Here is a 16,404-nt window from a genome sequence, read left to right on the forward strand (position 1 = left end):
TTTTCCACGGAGGTCTCTCATCCCGGGACCGAACTGGCCCAGTCCCGTTTGCCTTCTGGGAGCTGTCACTGGTCAGGCAGCACGGCTATCATGAGCCTCCCTTCGAGTTTAGAATGAAACAATCATTTCGTCTTTCATTGGATTTTTGTTCCCTTTTCTTTTGGATGGGTGGGCAGCTCATGGAGTTAAAAATGTGCCTGTTGTAACTAAAATAGTTTGGCTACAGTCTTTAAGGAGTCCGGTATATTCATGCAGCTGTTGGATCTAAAGGAAATGAAAGAAAGACTACTCTTTATTTTCTTGGTTTTGTGTGGTCGCTGTTATTCAGTCACGGATACAAACTTGAGCAAGAGGGGGTCAAGCTTTGCAGTGAATTAAGTAATTTAAAGTATGGTGTTCATGCTGTTTTTACAACTCTGCAATACATGGTCTACTGGGTAGGGTGAGTAAGTGCTCATTAAGTGAGATTTTGTCAGATATTTTAGTTGTTTAAACTTAATTAAATGTTGTCATTGTTGGAGTGAGGGCTCTCTGAACTGTGTCAATTCTCAGCAACGTGTGCCTGGTAAATCGAAACGGATGGGCTTTTCCAGGGCAGAGTGGTGTCCATCCATGCACAGTTGAGCCAACCCCGTTTGTCTGAAGCATGACTAAAACAATTTAAAAACTCTTTTACTGGGCATACAGCTTTTTCTTGAACTCGAGAAGTCTCTCCCATTACACACACACTTTGCTGTGCCCTGGCGACGTAAGGGTTAAGTCGGCGGAAGCGGCGCTCCTGCCCCCGGAAGTGAAAGACTGAGAGACCAACAACAACTGGGGAACGAGCGGAATGAGGAAGGCACGGGCAGCGGGGAGAGAGAGAGAGAGGAGCAATCTTTCAGAGGAATAATTTTCTAAATATAGAGGCCGCTGCGCCTCCCCTCTCTGGGTAGAGCGGAGTTGCGCGGTGTCGTGTATGGGGACACCGCCAGCGACGCCGTCGTTTCCCGCATTACAGCGAAGTCCTCTGTTCGTTTTTACACAATTCGATAACACTTGCGAGCATCGAAGGTAAAACATCTGTTCAGGGATTTGCTTCAAGATGTCACCTAGCCAGCTCACCGAAGCACGAGGAAAGTAAGTTGTTCCTTTGTATTTTAGCAACGTGTGGCGACTCCCTGTGTTGCTGTCAGATGAGGGAAGTGTCGTTTTCCCTTTCAAGCCCGGCTGTCATCTACGTGCACATTTCAGAGAGTTGCGGACCATATGGGTCCCGTGGAGCCATGAATGCGCTTTTTGATAGAAGAGTAATCCGTCACGAAGTGGGGGAGCATTCACACTTCTGGAGCTGGATTATTAAAAAAAAGTTAAGGGGAAATTATAAATATTGAACGCGTTATGTAGTGCAAAAGTGTCTTTTAGTGGATATTTAAGAGTGAAACCTTGTTATATCTGAACTAAGATGCCAAGGGACAGCCTGCCCCTAATCTTGTTACTTGAAACGCTGCCGTCGCTCCGACAGGGACATTAGTTCTCAAAAGCAGCGGTTCCCGTCGTTGTATAAAACAAAGATACCCTTGATGTCCATAACTGTTCGGGGCGTATTTGTGGAAACGGTCTTTTGTACCAGCGCGACCTGTAAGTTACAGGACTGTAGTTGACGGGGGGGAGTCGTGGTGTAGCGACGGTTTGTCTTGAATTTTTCATACTGTAGCCGTTGCCTGTTCGACCTCGAACGACCCTCTGCATTGTAAATGGCCGATGGCATTGGGCTAGCTGGGTATTTCGTTTGCAAAGTATTGTAAATAACAATCAGGTTGGATGGACGACTTGCAATGGTCAGTGTATCTTTAATTTTGCTCGTCCACTCGCCGGAGCCGAAGACAGTAATGAGGCTCGGTGTGTGTTGCTTGTGATCGTGATTATTTGGGCATTAAGTGTAAGGCTTAGAAACAGTGGCGCTCTGGAAAAGACCAGCCCAGCAGGTCTTGTGATTACTTTGTTCCATCCAAGCTCCTGGGCACAATTACTATACACAAGTGATCAAAGTTCCCGTTTATATAAGGGAGTCTATTTGGTGATAAGTTTATTTAGACCTGTAAACGTCTAAATAACTTTTAAATAACATCCTGTAGGATGATGGTTTTCCAACAATAGCCCTGCTGACATTTATCAGTAAATAAGGTTTCACATTTATATAAACGTGAAACCTAAGAGCCTTAAGAATTTTGTAAAGCCTGTGAAACTATTTAATGAATTGCTTGCTGTCCTCTTCGATAATTCTGTGCAATGGAGTGTTCTTGGGCAGGGCCCTATGGCTGTGGTCCAGGAGAGCCACAACTCCAAGGTGTTTATAAGCGGGGTTAGACCAGGGATTCCCAACTCCGATCCCTGTGAGCTGGAATTCGGAAGGGCTTCCTGTAGCTTTTCAAGTTCGAAGCCGCTCTACAAATAGATGAAGTCTTCAACTGATCCAATGAAGGTTTAACCAGTTAGTCCTGTCTCCCAGCCTTGAGTGGCTGATCATTTACAAGAATGTGCTGTGTTGGAGACACCGGGGACCTGAGTTGGGAACCTGGAAGAGATCGTAAATCCTGAAATTAAACGCGCAACATCTCTGAGAAGTAGGAATAGTGGCTACTAAAGTTGTTATAACTTATGGGGAAGACTCTTAACTTGTGCTGAGAAGGATATAAAGGTGGTTCTATCTCTCAGAGCCTAGCCCTCATTGCAAAAACTCTTTTTGATCTCCAGAAGCTGAAGACTTTATCTATTGGGCCCATAACAGAGCACAATTGGCTGCAGCTGGCTGTGATTCTCCTCACACGATGCATCCCTCACCCACCCCTGGGTCGCTGTCGGCATGCCCAGGGCATCCCTGTCCTGAAGAGGCCACCCTCAGTAGGCTGCGAGTATAGCCTAGGACTGAGACAGCAGTGTTGGGGAGCTCCACCTCCAGTGTTTAGGATCTCTGTAGAGGAGATGTTGTTGCCAGTTTTCACTACCTGAGGCCTGCCCGTCAGGAAATCCTCTATCCAGCTGCACATAGAGTTGCAACAGATTCCTGAGATTTGGGACCAGCTTAGCGGGAACAACTGTGCCACATCTGTGACTGCTGCACTGAATAAAATGTTTGGGAGGAAGTCACTGTGAACGTTTTGCTTTAAGGGCATAAGAACAGCTCCAGTGGCGAGGAGGCCATTCGGCCCATCTAGCCTGTCTGGTAGTTAGTAGCTGATTAAGCCCAGGATCTTATATCCCATCCAGCTGTGTTTTCAGAGAAACCAGGGTATCAGCTTCAGCAACATGGCTGGGTAGTTCTTGGGTCAACAAAAGTGCCTCCTGTTCCTCGATTTTAAATGCACTTCCCCATAATTTCCACTTGTGCCCTTCGGTTCGTGTTTCACTGTTTGTGCTGAAGAAGTCTTCTGTGTTGACTGTGTCAGTGCCTTTGAGGAATTTGAACACTTGTATCAGGTGCCCTTCTAGTCTTTTCTGTTTTGAGACTACCGGGGTTCAGTTCCTTCAGCCTGTTACTCTAGGACAGGACACTCTCCTAACCTGCAAACTACAAGTGTTTTTAGTTGTGCTAAACCATGTGGGAGCCCAGGTGCAGTGTGCAGCTAGTTCCCCCTGGCTAGCAGCAGTGGACACAGCAGCAGTCACTTTCACTTTCCATTTCCCCGTGTCGCAGAGAAGAACACTCACCCTCCCCGTTTCCACAGTGTCCATTTCATTCGGAACGGCTGGTGTTCTTTTTTCAACCTGTCCCCTGGTCACTTGATCTGGATCCAGTAGTGGGATTTCACCCAAAGAGCAGCGGGTGAGCGGTGTTCATAAACAAACAAAGAGCACTGTTTCTTTACGAACAGTGACTGACGGGGTTTTTTTACATTTAAAAGAGTTTAACATGCGGATATAGGGAACATGCCCCTGGATGGTCCCAATCCAGCTGCGGAGGGTGGGTGTGTCTGCAGGTTTTCACAGCCTCACTGGAAAAGCAGCAACATCTGAAGCGCTCAGAACTTCATCTGAGTGTGTTCTTTGCCTGACAAAAAGCTCTTTCTGGATGCTTATTTGAAGATAATGCAATGGGTAAAGCTTGAAATTTCCCTGAATTGTGGCGAAAGGCAGGGTTAGTGTCTTCTTGCAATATACATATGTTTGCCTTCTTGCATGGAATAGAGTGAAAAACCTAAAGATAAACAGCAGTAATTCTGCTGATAAGGGGGTTCTGCTGTTTTTTGAAGACATAAAGAGGGTTCTTAGAAAGTCACATGCTTGGTTCTGTGTAGGGCATGATGCCAGTGTTCCTCAGGTAACTGTGATTGCTTCTGCTTGTCATTTCGAAGTCAGTAGTCAAATCGTTTTGCCAAGTTTAGCAACTTTCCAAGATTTTTTAGAGACGGAGGTTGGGTGCTTCCACAGGGAGGCGATCTCCCCCAGCTGTGCTCTGGTCCTGCTGTCTTTCCGGCGTCCTGACCCCCCCCTGCTGTCTCCCTCTTCCTCCTTCCAGCAGGTGAGGATGGGCGGAACATGAGGGCGGCAGGACCGGAAGCTTGCGATGGATAAGAAGGCTCGCAGTGCTGGCAGGAAGAGCTCGGCACCGGAGCCGGCCCGGAGCACCGGCGGCGCGTGCCACGGCCCCCCCCTCCCCCCGGGGCCCTTGTCGGCATGCGGGGACGGGGGGGTCGGCCCGGGGGACCCATCAGCCCAGCAGACGCGAGGGAGCCCCGTGAGGGTGGAGTCCTGCGGGGCCCTGGGGGACCTCGGGGAGGAGGCGCCGGTGGACGCCGTGCCCTCTCTGGATGAGCTCCTGGACGCTGGGCCCGAGACGCCGGCTGCAGGCTCCAGTTCCCAAAGCCCACCCCCCCTGCCCAACGGGGCCCTGAAGGTTGAGGAGTGGGGGGGTTGGCGTGCAGGGAGGGGGAGCGAACAGCAGCCGGAGCCCTGGGACCCCCAGGACCCCCAGGAGACTGTTTCTAGTGGGAGGCTTCAAAGTGTGGGAGAGGAAGACACAGGGAGCTCTGGCGGCTTCGAAGCAGAAAGCAAGATGGATTCCAACAGGCAGCGACAGCTCTCGGGAGAGCCAGGAGCAGCTGGATCTGCGGGATGGGAGGAACTGGAGGAGGAAGACGAGGGGGAAGAGGAAGAGGACGGGGGAACGGAGTCGAGGGTGGATGGGATACCGGTCCCGCGGAGAGCAGGGAAGAGGCAGAAGGGCAGGGAGAGGGACCGGCCAGTGGCTGGGGAGCACCCGATCTCCTTCTCCTCCTCTTCCAGGCCACCTGTGTCCTCAGGGGGGCGCCACAAGCAGGCAAGGCGGCGGAACAACGCCGGCCACCACCACCAGAGCCGATCCAAGGGCTCTTCCACGCCCCGCGCCTTCCTGGCCTGCTGGGATCTCCTGTCGGAGTCGGTGTGGCCCCGGTGCGAGTCCTGCCTGCGGATGGTGGTGGAGTTGATCGTGCTGGTGACGCATCGCTGTGGGGAGTGCGTGGAGGCGGGGGGCGCTCTGGCATACAGCAGCGGCTCCCAGCTGCTCTCCAGAGCCACGGACCTGGGCGCCATGAGGAGCGAGGCCAAGCGCCTGAGCCGCAGCTTGCACAGGCGGGGCCGGCGGGCCGGGGCGGCCCTCCTGGACTGGGGGGCCGTCGCGGCCACACGGGGGCGCCGCCTCCTGAGCGCCCTCCTCAGCCTGCTCTGCCTGGCCTTCTTCATCTCCCTGGGCTGCTTGCGCTGGGCGGGGGGCGCGATGGAGAGGCGGTGTGGGGGCAGGCTGGGTCGAGCGTGGGAAGCGCTCTGTGAGACCAGGGTCTGGGGGCTCCTGGCGGGGCTCTGGGGGAAAGTCAGGACCGCGGCGTGGGGCTTTCCCTCTGTTTCCTCCTCCTCCTCCCCCCCCCGCGCAGCCCCGGAGTCCCCCGGCGGGACGGGGCGCTGCCAGCCCGGACAGGAGCTGGAGAGGCTGCTGGCCCTGGCGCAGGTGCCGGAGGAAGAGCTGGACCCCTTTAAGGTGCTGGGTTTGGAGGCCAGTGCCACGGACACCGAGCTGAAGAAGGCGTACCGGCAGCTGGCGGTGCTGGTGAGTGAGGGGGCCTCACACTGTTGTGCGCATGGCACACTCTTTTGCTTTCTTGGAGAAGATGGAAATGTTTATGGCCTGAACTTGTGCTTGTAGGAGAAGCAGGGAGGCAGAGCAGATGCCAATTGAAAGGCTGTTTTTATTTTTTTAAGCTTTCAGATTTTAGAAGAGCTCAGGCCACCAGGTTCCAGATAGTCCAAGCTGGGGCCTCAGTTTGCTGTGTATATCTTCTGCTTCCTCTGCGCTGTTCGGTTAAGATCACACAGGCCTTAAACCCTGAAGATGTGACCAGTGGCTGCTCAATGGGGGTCTTGTTTCTCTGCAGAGGGCTGTTCAGCAGATTGGATTGAACACTAAACCATATAGAATAGCTACATGAATATGTGTTTATTATTAACCACTATTATTATGAGGACAGCATTGCTGCCTCACAGCGCTGGGGCCCTGGGTTGAGTTCCTGACCTGAGGTGCTGTCTGTGTGGAGTTTGTATGTTCTCCCCGTGTTCATGTGGGTTTTCTCTAGGTGCTCTAGTTTCCTCCCACAGTCCAAAGAAATGCTGGTAGGTTAATTGGCTTTTGGGAAAATTGGCCCTGGTTTGAGTGTATGTCTGCCCTGCCATGGACTGGTGTCCCAGCCAGGGTGTACCCTGCCTTGCACCTGTTGTTTGCTGGGATAGGATGCAGGCCCTCAGTTGGAAGAAGTAGTTGGAAAATAGATGGATCGATTATTTGGATTTAGAAAGATGGAAGACGGGGGTGGGAAGCGCCAAATGTTTCACAAAGCGTTTTAATACACAGATGTCTCCGTTTCATTTATTTTCACAGCTCGGTGTTATCCCATTGTCTTGGCAGCTGCAGTGTGAATGGGACATGGAGTAGTGTGTCTAACCAAATGGCCTGAACACACTTCTGGCTTCTGTCTTTTGCTTGGAACACCAGAGCTTGTGGTTTCTGAGATGAGCAACGTCTTGAAAGACTTGACTTTATTTCTGATAGGAGAAACCTTTCTTGCAAAGCAGTCTTTTGCACAGAAATCCCCCTCCCAGAGTCGTCAGTATCCTGCCGGCTAAACTTTAAACGTGATCAAGCTTAAGTGGATAGTCACGAATTGAGCAGACAGCAGCCACCTCGCCATATGTCAGACATAATGTTTGTTGGAATTGAACAGAATTGCTTTCTCAGTCTGGGTTTAAATCTGCAGAGTTGTCCTCAAAACATGAACAGTAAACCTGTAAATGTGAAACACATCTAATCTGGCTTTTGTAATGCATAGACAGTCCACCAGAGGACACCAGAGCGTTGTGGAAAACAGCCGTGGTCAACTCATTATTGGCATCGTCTCCACTGCTCCTCTGCTGCTTACTGCTTTGCATATGGCAGAAAGTGCTTATTTTTGTATTGATATTTCATATAGCATAAAATGCTTTAATCTTTTAGAATGTTATAGCTAAAATTTCCAAATCTGGGGCAGCAGCACGGGTCAGTGGGATCTCAGTTGAGGTCCTGCTGTTAAACCTTTCAGGACAGCTCTTCAGTCTGGATTTCTTCAGTAAAACAGCCTGCTGTGTGAATGGGTTTTCATGCTTGTCTCTGAGAGATCTTGAGTGCATCTTTTAATTCGTGTTGATCAGACTTCTCAAAAAAGCTCACCTTGAATTACAACAAGGTTTGTTATATATTTATTGCCAGAAAACAGCTCATTTACGGTAAGGTTTACAGGAGCACATCCCAAAAGTATTGGGCACAAAGAGGGACTACATCCTGGATGTGATCCCAGTTTTATCACAAGGCATACACACACGCACAAAGCACACGGGCACAGTTTAGAGACAGTACGTCTTTGGAAGGCGGGAACACACCTCAGCACTCAGAGAAGATGGTAGCGTATGTGGTGGAAACATGCATACTCCTCACAGAAGGTTTCACAGTTTGAAATTCAACCCAGAATCAAGATCTGGGAAGCTGCAGTTCTACCTCGCTTAGTACCATGTTACCCCCACACTATACATGAACAGCCAGTGTGAAGTGATGTAATAGCAAATCCATCACATTTACCAGTGGAACCTCATCGGCTAATTGGCAGGTGTTCTTCTTCATTAGCAACACTTGATCTTTTCTACACATCCATGAAGCTAATGCAAATATGTTTTTCTACAATTATACGTTAAAATGGCTAAAATATCTGCAAAAAGATCACCAACAAACTGCATGAAGAAGGAAAAGCAACAGTTCCTTTCTCTTCTACTCTTACCCTTCCCTTCTTGATCTTTCTTTCCTCCATCTCTCTCTGCTGGCTCGGTCCTATCCCACTCTCTTCCCTGCCTGGGCTCTTTCCACGCAGGTCCACCCGGACAAGAACAAGCACCCCCGTGCAGGGGAGGCCTTCAAGGTGCTGAGGGCGGCCTGGGACATCGTGAGCAACCCTGAGACCAGGAGGGAGTACGAACTGTAAGTGCCTCGTGGTGAATGATGTTCTGCACGCTGAGGCCTGGCTTTTCAAAGAACTAAGCTAAACACCACCAAGAGCAGGAAATGGAGTAGCAAACAGGACAATGCAAACAGAAAAGACTTTGCTCGGGGGTGCTATTTTTACTTAAAGGATCCTCAGTACTGTCATAGAAAAAGTCTTTGATCTGTCACATGTACTGTCACACAGCTTTGTTAAGTGCCTTGGGGCAACCTTGTTGTGAAAGGCGCTATATAAAAATAAATTGATTTGAATCTGTCTTAAGCTGCGAAGATTGTGTGCAGTTACAATCGTGATTGGTCAGAAGGCCTCAGCTTCTGTGTGGGTGTTCTCCTGCAGGAAGCGCATGGCCGAGACAGAGCTGACCAAGTCCATGAATGAGTTTCTCACCAAGCTGCATGACGATCTCAAGGAGGCCATGAACACGATGATGTGCAGCAAGTGTGAGGGCAAGCACAAGTAAGAAGCCCCTCCTCAGGGCAGCCTGGTCTGAGGTTTCCCCCGTCGGTTTTGGACATCTTTCATTTTAAAATAACTGCTGTAATTTTTCTGAACAGCTTAAAAACGATTGAATAATGCAGGCTGTTTCCATAAAAGGTATGCTTCCGTAAAGGCCCCCACTCAGATGTTGCGTCCTGTGACAGGGATTCCCAGTCCTGATCCCGGATATCCACACACCTGCTGGTTTTCATTCCAGCTGAGATTCAGTTTCTAATTGATGACTTAATTGAACTCGCAAGTTTGCATGATTAGAATGTTTGCACTTTGGACCCCTTTGACTGAGCCTGGCGTGAAGGATTCTGGGAATCGGAGATGTAGTGGTGCTGAGTGCTGAGGCCGCTGGCCCTGTCTGTTTGTGCAGGCGGTTTGAGATGGAGCGGGATCCCGGTGAGGCCCGGTTCTGCGCAGAGTGCAACAAGAGGCACAGCGCCGAGGAGGGCGACTTCTGGGCCGAGTCCAGCATGCTGGGGCTGCGCATCACCTACTTCGCCCTGATGGACGGGAAGGTCTATGACATCACAGGTGCATGATTTATTTAGTGATTCTGCTGCCCAAGGAGCTGTGGCCAGTTTTACACCCCAGGCTATAGCAGGATGAGCAGGACTGGTTTTGGATTGTTGTGTTTATTTCTGGTTTTCATTCTCTCGGACCTTAATGACTTAATGACTTTGAGTCAATTAATCATCTGCCGTTTCCAGGTGTTAACCAGGTGCTAATTGAAAGGTGCCTCTAAAATCTGTAGGAAGCAGTCACTTAAAGACCAGGGTTGTCTACCTCTGGGCAAAAGCATTGCCTGTCTGTGATCCAAGAGGTGCCAGTTCTTGTGGCCTGAAGGATGGTAGCTTTTTTAATTTGACCCCTGGTTGTAATTACAGAGTTTGACTAAGTGTTTAACAAGAAGTGCAATTAAAGACCCATTTTCTCAGTCTTAACGAGTACCAGATTGAACAGTACCTGTTAAATCTGCAGGAATCTGGCCTGCGAGGACTGGAATGCCAGTCCCTGCTTTAGGTTTATCCTTAAGAGACCCTCGAGTTCCTGTTTAAGTGAATACCCTGATTAAGGGAAGAGGTGTCCATACGGGTTATATGTTTAAGGGTCCCATGTAAGTAGCATGAGAATGAGCAAAATACAGAGCAGAACTATAGGCCTCCTGAGTCAGTAAAGGCTCCTTCTGCTATGAAGCCTGAGGATTACTGTTCTGAATTCATTGAGTTGTTTTGAATGAAAATATAGAGTGCTTTGACTATGGAATTCCCACTGACCTTCAGGAAAGTGGATGACTAGCTTGTATTCTGGGGAGGAACGTAACTCCCCAAGTGGCAGTTTCACAGTTTAAGATTTTAGTCTTAAAGGTCAGCCTTGCATCTGTTCCCCCAGCTGATGCCTCAGCACCTCCGGCTTGCAGTGTAAAGGAGAATCAGGCAGGTTGCTGGCTGTCCTCACACTGTTTTCCCCAGGTCGATACGTGGATTTATTTATTGAGGTCTTCTCAACAAATAATGTAGACTTCTTTGGCACCGTGGAAAGCCCCTGTGAGCTTCAACAATGTAGATGACTAGAGTGTCTTACAGATCTCTGTCCCTTTCTCTCCCTCTACCTCTCTCCTGTCAGAGTGGGCAGGCTGCCAGCGGATCAGCATCTCTCCAGACACCCACCGGGTGCCCTATCACATCTCCTTTGGCGCCAAAAACAGTGGCGGCGCTGGGCGACACAGGTAAGTTCCTCTACTTTCGTTTGACTTCCAGTCCTCGGGTTCAGGCCCAGTATCTCCCAGAAACCATGCAAGGAAAATGGACTGAATAGAGTCCTCTTGTCTCATTTGTTTAACCAGTGTAAACAATGAATATCATTCAATAGTGTAAACTTCATGGGGAAACTGTTGTACTACAATGGCCCCCTATGGTAAACCAGAGTGAGTCCGACTGCGCTGGCCCCCAGTGTGAACGGTAAACCAGAGTGAGTCCGACTGCGCTGGCCCCCAGTGTGAACGGTAAACCAGAGTGAGTCCGACTGCGCGGGCCCCCAGTGTGAACGGTAAACCAGAGTGAGTCCGACTGCGATGGCCCCCAGTGTGAACGGTAAACCAGAGTGAGTCCGACTGCGCTGGCCCCCAGTGTGAACAAACCAGCCTGACGCCCAACCCCTCCTTCTGTTTCTCTAGGACTCCCTCCGAGACTGTCCCAGGTCCAGGCTCTGCCGCTGACTTGCAGGACTTCTTTAATCGCATCTTCCAGGGCTCCCCCAATGGTATGGCCAACGGGAGCTTCTTCCCTCCGCCCCCTCCCCCACCCCACCCAGGGGCCGCACATGGCAGCCACACCTTCCCTGCCGCTCCCACCCCTCCCGGCGGGTACCCCCCGGGAGCGGGCCGGGCGGAGAGTGCCCCCAGGACCGAGAGTGGCGGCAGGCCGCGGCGCCGCAAGAAACTACGGCGGCCCTTCCAGCGCTGAGGAAGTGCCAGCCCATGCGTGTGCGTGCGCGCGCTGTAACACACACAGAAACACGCGGTCTCTCTCTCTCTCGCGCGCCCACGCCCACGCCCACGCGCTCCATGACCCAGCAGGAGAGCGGCGGGGCCTCGCAGAGGACAGGAACGGAGAGCGGAGACCCATGGGAGATGAACACGGGAAGAGTAGCCATACGGAAGAAGCTAATCCGGGTCTTAACATTCTGTGTATTGTCGAACACTATGCTTTTGATTTTGCTTTTTTTTTCCCCCGTCTCGAGATGGTGTTTATGGAATCGGCCGAAGGTTTGTTCCTTCGCCTGTGATGTCACGCTGGCATCCGCAGGATCATTGTGCAGAATCCGCTCCGATCTGGCTCCCACAGCCAGCCTTTAGATCAGTTACAAGAGTCAGTGCGGAGTTTCCAGATACGTTTCAGTGTCACGGCAGGATGCGATACTTGGATCATAAAACCACGGCTCATTATGAACGGATGAAAGGCCCGTGCCTCTTTTGTAACCTTCCTCTCTGTTTTGAGTTGGCCTTGGGGCAGGGATTGGGCTGCAGGTGAAGATTTAGGGTCGGAGATGTCCGAGGGCACACGGCCGTGGCCGATTTCATAGCTGTGATGCCGACAGTGAGGCTACGCCTCCTGTCTGAAGCCGAGCTGGGGTGTGGCGGGTGGGGTGTTGTCAGGAGGCTCATGGTCCTTCAGTAGCAGCATTATCATCTTTCAGCTTTTAATTCCACTGAGAGTGAATGTAGGATCTCTTTATTTTAACGCCTCTCTGAGGGGCTGAAACCCTATTTCTTTTTCTTTCTGTAGTTGCAAAGAAGCCACTAAAAATAATGTTCCATGGCAGGGAGATGCAGGGTGAGAACTCCTGCAGTGCTCCTGCACCCCAGGCCTTGAAGGCAACAGTCCAGCACACCTCTTTATGACCACAGCTATTCTGTCTTACTGTTCTCCAGAGATTTCCGGAACATTTTTTTATATTCAACAAGACGTAAATGCTTTTGGAAGGTGGCATGTGAAGAGTATACTTGTTCTTGTACAGGCACACAAGCTGGCCGCTCCTCTGGAACTCAGTGATGTGAAATGGGGGGTTGTTCCAGCCCAGTGGCTGTGCACGGAAACGCACAGTGCCTGGACTGGCTGTGCTTTTTTTGTTCTCTTGATACTTGAGGGAAGTTCACGTTTCCACCCAGATGCAGTTGCAAGCTGACCTTTGACCATGTTTTCCTGTCATTGTCCTCACATCCCCCCCCCCCCAGTTTTTTTTCCAAAATGACAACTGTGCTGCTCGCATGAGCTTCTTGCCTGAGCCCTGTGTGGCACAGGGACCAAACTCATCAGTGACTTTATATATATTAAGTTGATGCTTTGAAGAAATTAGGAGATTCTATTTTTCTTAAAGTAAAATTAAAACTCGCTCTTTACTGAAAGCTTATTTCATCCCTATCTTCATCTGTAACCTTTCTTTTTAGGCTCATGTAAAGCCAGGAAGTATTTTTGAGTTCTAATCTCCCATTTCTGCTGGTGGTCTATTACATTACATTCTCCATTATATTGCAGAATATACTTTAAAGCTTGTTGGCAAAGTTTTTACCTTTCTTCGATGAAGAAAACAAGGACTTTAAAGGTTTCCAGTATTCTAAGTTGGTAACTGAGAGCATTTTTGATTGACACTTACCTGTCTCTCATTGTTGCGTATAGACATGAAGCTCAGTGACAGGGCTCATCATTCTGTTTGAGCCCAGCAATAAGTGCGGTCATCTCTGGCCCTTTCAGACCGCAGGGCTGTGTACTCCACGATGGACAGATGTCCCATCTGGGGTTTAGGCTTCCGAGATAGACTCAGGGTTGCCGTCACCCTGACCAGGTGTAAGCGGGTTTCCATTATTAGGTGGATGGTTTAGAAATTCTGAAAGCATTTACAGAATTTAAAGTCCAGTGAGCACATAGTAAAGATGTGCAAAAATCAGGAATACAGTTGTAGGTGTTCAGTGTAAAGAAGAACATACACTGACCAAGGAGATCCATGTGCATCTGGCATTGGGGATGGGCTGTTGAGTTAAATAGCTATTGACCGTAAGACAAGGGGGAATGGTGGAACACTTAATTCTTAAATCCAGAAAATGTATTATTTCTGCTAACATTTGAATAACCTCCAGAAGGTCGTATGTTGGCTTGTTTGACAGGTGCACACAGGTAAATAGTTTTCTTACCCTCGTAGCAGTGGAAAATTGCAACCCGGCACTTGGACCAGCTCTGGGGACAGGAGAGGACTTGGGGGTTAATATTCTAGATCATATTGAATGTAACAGCTGTGTTCAAAATGAACCCTCTTTGACCATTTGCACCACAGGCTAAAGAAACGGTGATCTCCCTTTCAGAAAGGCAACGGAAATACGAGATTTATTAGAAGTCGGAATATTAAAGCATCCCAGATTTCAGGGTGGGCCAGCATTAGTCAAATACAGCTCTTTCCAGTCCATTCCATTTCAGGTGTCCAGTATAGCTTGCGACTTAATTATATAGTTGACTTAGTCATCGGTTAGACAGCAGGAATTGCTGGAGAAAGAATGCGTTTGAGAAGGACTGGTGTTTGGCTGCTTGTGGATGAGCCTAACAAAACTTTTAATACTGCTTGGAAGATGGCTTTTTATTAAAATATACCAGAAAGGACCTAAACTCTTAACTTTTATGATTTCAAGAAATCAATGCATGTGATTTTTCACATGAGCTTTCCACAGATTTCTTCCCCATGGCAGTGATCACCAGTCCTGGTTTTGAATGCCAGTGTCTCCAGACTTTCATCCCAGCTCAAATGTTTCTTTATATGCAAAGGACGTTTATTGTATTTCAGTTAATCTGTGTTTAGAAGGAGCCTTGGATTGGTGTGATGGAATGGCCTTCCTGTCCAGCAAGTAGCCAGGGCCTCCTGAAATTATTCCACCGTCCACCCAGGCAGATGTTAGCTTGCAGCTGGAAGAGACGAGGATGGTCTATCTGCCCCTGCAGAGATCCAGCTTGTATGGTCCACCTTACCCCACGCTCTTGGGCTACAGCTTATAAAAGCTGCTGCCAGTGAATGGGAGAACCTTGGAAATCACCCCCTCAGTCCTTGGTGTGACAGACCTTTCCTCTCCTGCCTGGGGTGGAATGAGCTGGGGGTCCGGCCCTGAGGTTGAAGCTGGGCTTGAGCAGGAAAGGTAAAACGGGGGGCCTGTCGGACTCTTCTGAGCCTGAAGAACGGAGTCTCGGTCTACACTTGTTCAGCGGTGGCTGTCTCGCAAACCTGCCATCCTGCTGGAGGCAGCTGTGTTGTGTGCTTGGACAGCAAACCCTGCCTCTTCCATTTAATTTCACGGCAAAGCTGATCCTTAGCTTTCAAAGTGCTCTTCAGGAACTGGGTCATAGAGGGAATTAAGGATCAGTTTAGTGTGAAACGTATCGGAGAGATCAGTTCTGTTGAAGGGCTCTGGTCTGGAAAGAATCAAGCTAGCCCACCCCTGATCTAGCGCAGTTGGGTGGAGTGGGGGGGTGATTGCAGAGGCACAGTTTTGTCCACAGGAGGGAAGAGGAAAAAAAGTGATGTGGGCAGAATACAAACTCGCTAGCCCTGCCGCCGGGAACATGGTAGTGAAGCATCTGTGAAATGTAAGTTATATGCAAAAAAAAAAGTGTAAATATTGCAAAAAAGTGATTTGACAATCATGGGGATTCAATGTGCGAACAGTGTTTCTTCCGCTTTTGGGAATGGAGGGGGGTGGGGTCTGTTCTGGCTTTATTTGTAAGAATTGTAGCACTGCAGAACATGAAGATTGTTGAAAGAATATTCTTTTTGGATTCCTAGTAAAGCTGATTTCTTACAGCTGGGACTGTGCTGTGTGGAGTTCCGAGATGTGTGTTCTGACATGCTGGTGTCGAGTGGGCCTGGCGGGGTGGTGTAAATAGAGCTGACAGGGCCTGGTGCCTCCTCTGACATGGACCATGGCACAGGGACTGATGGGAAAGGAATTAAAACGACATGACCAGGTTCATTCAGATTCAACCAAAGTGTATGTTTATTTCATGTATATTTGTGTCTGTCACTTATAAGTTGCAGCAGAAATCAGATTTATCCAGTAGTTTGAGTTTACTGTTAACATCTTACATTTAGTACTGATGTGAACACTCATGTGTTCATTGAGGTCAGCCTTCAGTCTTTATCAGAGCAATGGGCAATGGGATTGTACTCTGTGCAAACACACAAATAAGTGAACCTCTTCATAAAGATGTGTATGGATTTGCTGCCATAGCTTTGGTCCTCTATCTAAAACTATTTCATTTTGAACATTTTCCTGAGTGTTCAGTCATCTTAAATAAGGTAAGAACCTTTCAGGAAATATAGCACTTATTTAATAAGCTAATCCTTAACAGGTAGAGGGAGCCAATACATAGGTCTGTTGCTCTGCACACTGGGGAAATACTGTTAAAAATGGGAGTGATCTAAAAAGGAATTCATTACAGAGAGGATAATTTCAGTTTTGTGGAATTCATACAGTGGTCTGTTTGTTCAGCATGATGGACTAAATCAGTATAGGATCCCAGGTTCCTTATTTTTTCTAAGAACAGTGCTGATTCACTCGTGCAGCTGCATCCATCTGTTCTGCTGTGCTCCCATTAATTTGCACATGGAGTTGGCAGTAAAGTGGTGCAATCAATAATTTGCCTCTTATTTGCCAATGATTAGCTTCCCAGGCATATGGCTTGCAGTTTTCATGCGTGGAAAGAAAGAACTGCAGAAGCAAGCAGAGAGCCTCATCCTGGCCTGGCCTCTCGTTGGCCGATGAGAGTGGTGTTCTTGCCTACTTGATCCATTCGGGCCTTGTGACTGTGTGATCTTCATGCATCCTTGGTCTTTGCTCTTTATGCTG

At 49.1% G+C, this 16,404-nt stretch overlaps 1 protein-coding gene across 2 annotated transcripts; it reads left to right on the forward strand.

Moving 5' to 3' along the window:
- Nucleotides 1-846: 846 nt before the first annotated feature.
- dnajc14 (DnaJ heat shock protein family (Hsp40) member C14) lies at nucleotides 847-15,168 on the forward strand. Of its 2 annotated transcripts, none has more exons than XM_088921686.1 (7): nucleotides 847-1,119; nucleotides 4,499-6,064; nucleotides 8,406-8,512; nucleotides 8,871-8,990; nucleotides 9,394-9,554; nucleotides 10,647-10,749; nucleotides 11,197-15,168. In XM_088921686.1, exons 2-7 carry the CDS (start codon nucleotides 4,547-4,549, stop codon nucleotides 11,483-11,485), a joined length of 2,298 nt encoding a protein of 765 aa, XP_088777812.1. In that variant the 5' UTR covers nucleotides 847-1,119; nucleotides 4,499-4,546; the 3' UTR covers nucleotides 11,486-15,168. The 2 variants fall into 2 exon arrangements, with proteins under 2 accessions (XP_088777812.1, XP_088777820.1); XM_088921694.1 differs by having other exon boundaries at nucleotides 883-1,119; nucleotides 4,502-6,064.
- Nucleotides 15,169-16,404: the final 1,236 nt, after the last annotated feature.

The sequence above is a fragment of the Atractosteus spatula genome, chromosome 1 (genome assembly GCF_055471065.1).
Source record: "Atractosteus spatula isolate fAtrSpa1 chromosome 1, fAtrSpa1.hap1, whole genome shotgun sequence".
NCBI lineage: Eukaryota > Metazoa > Chordata > Actinopteri > Semionotiformes > Lepisosteidae > Atractosteus > Atractosteus spatula.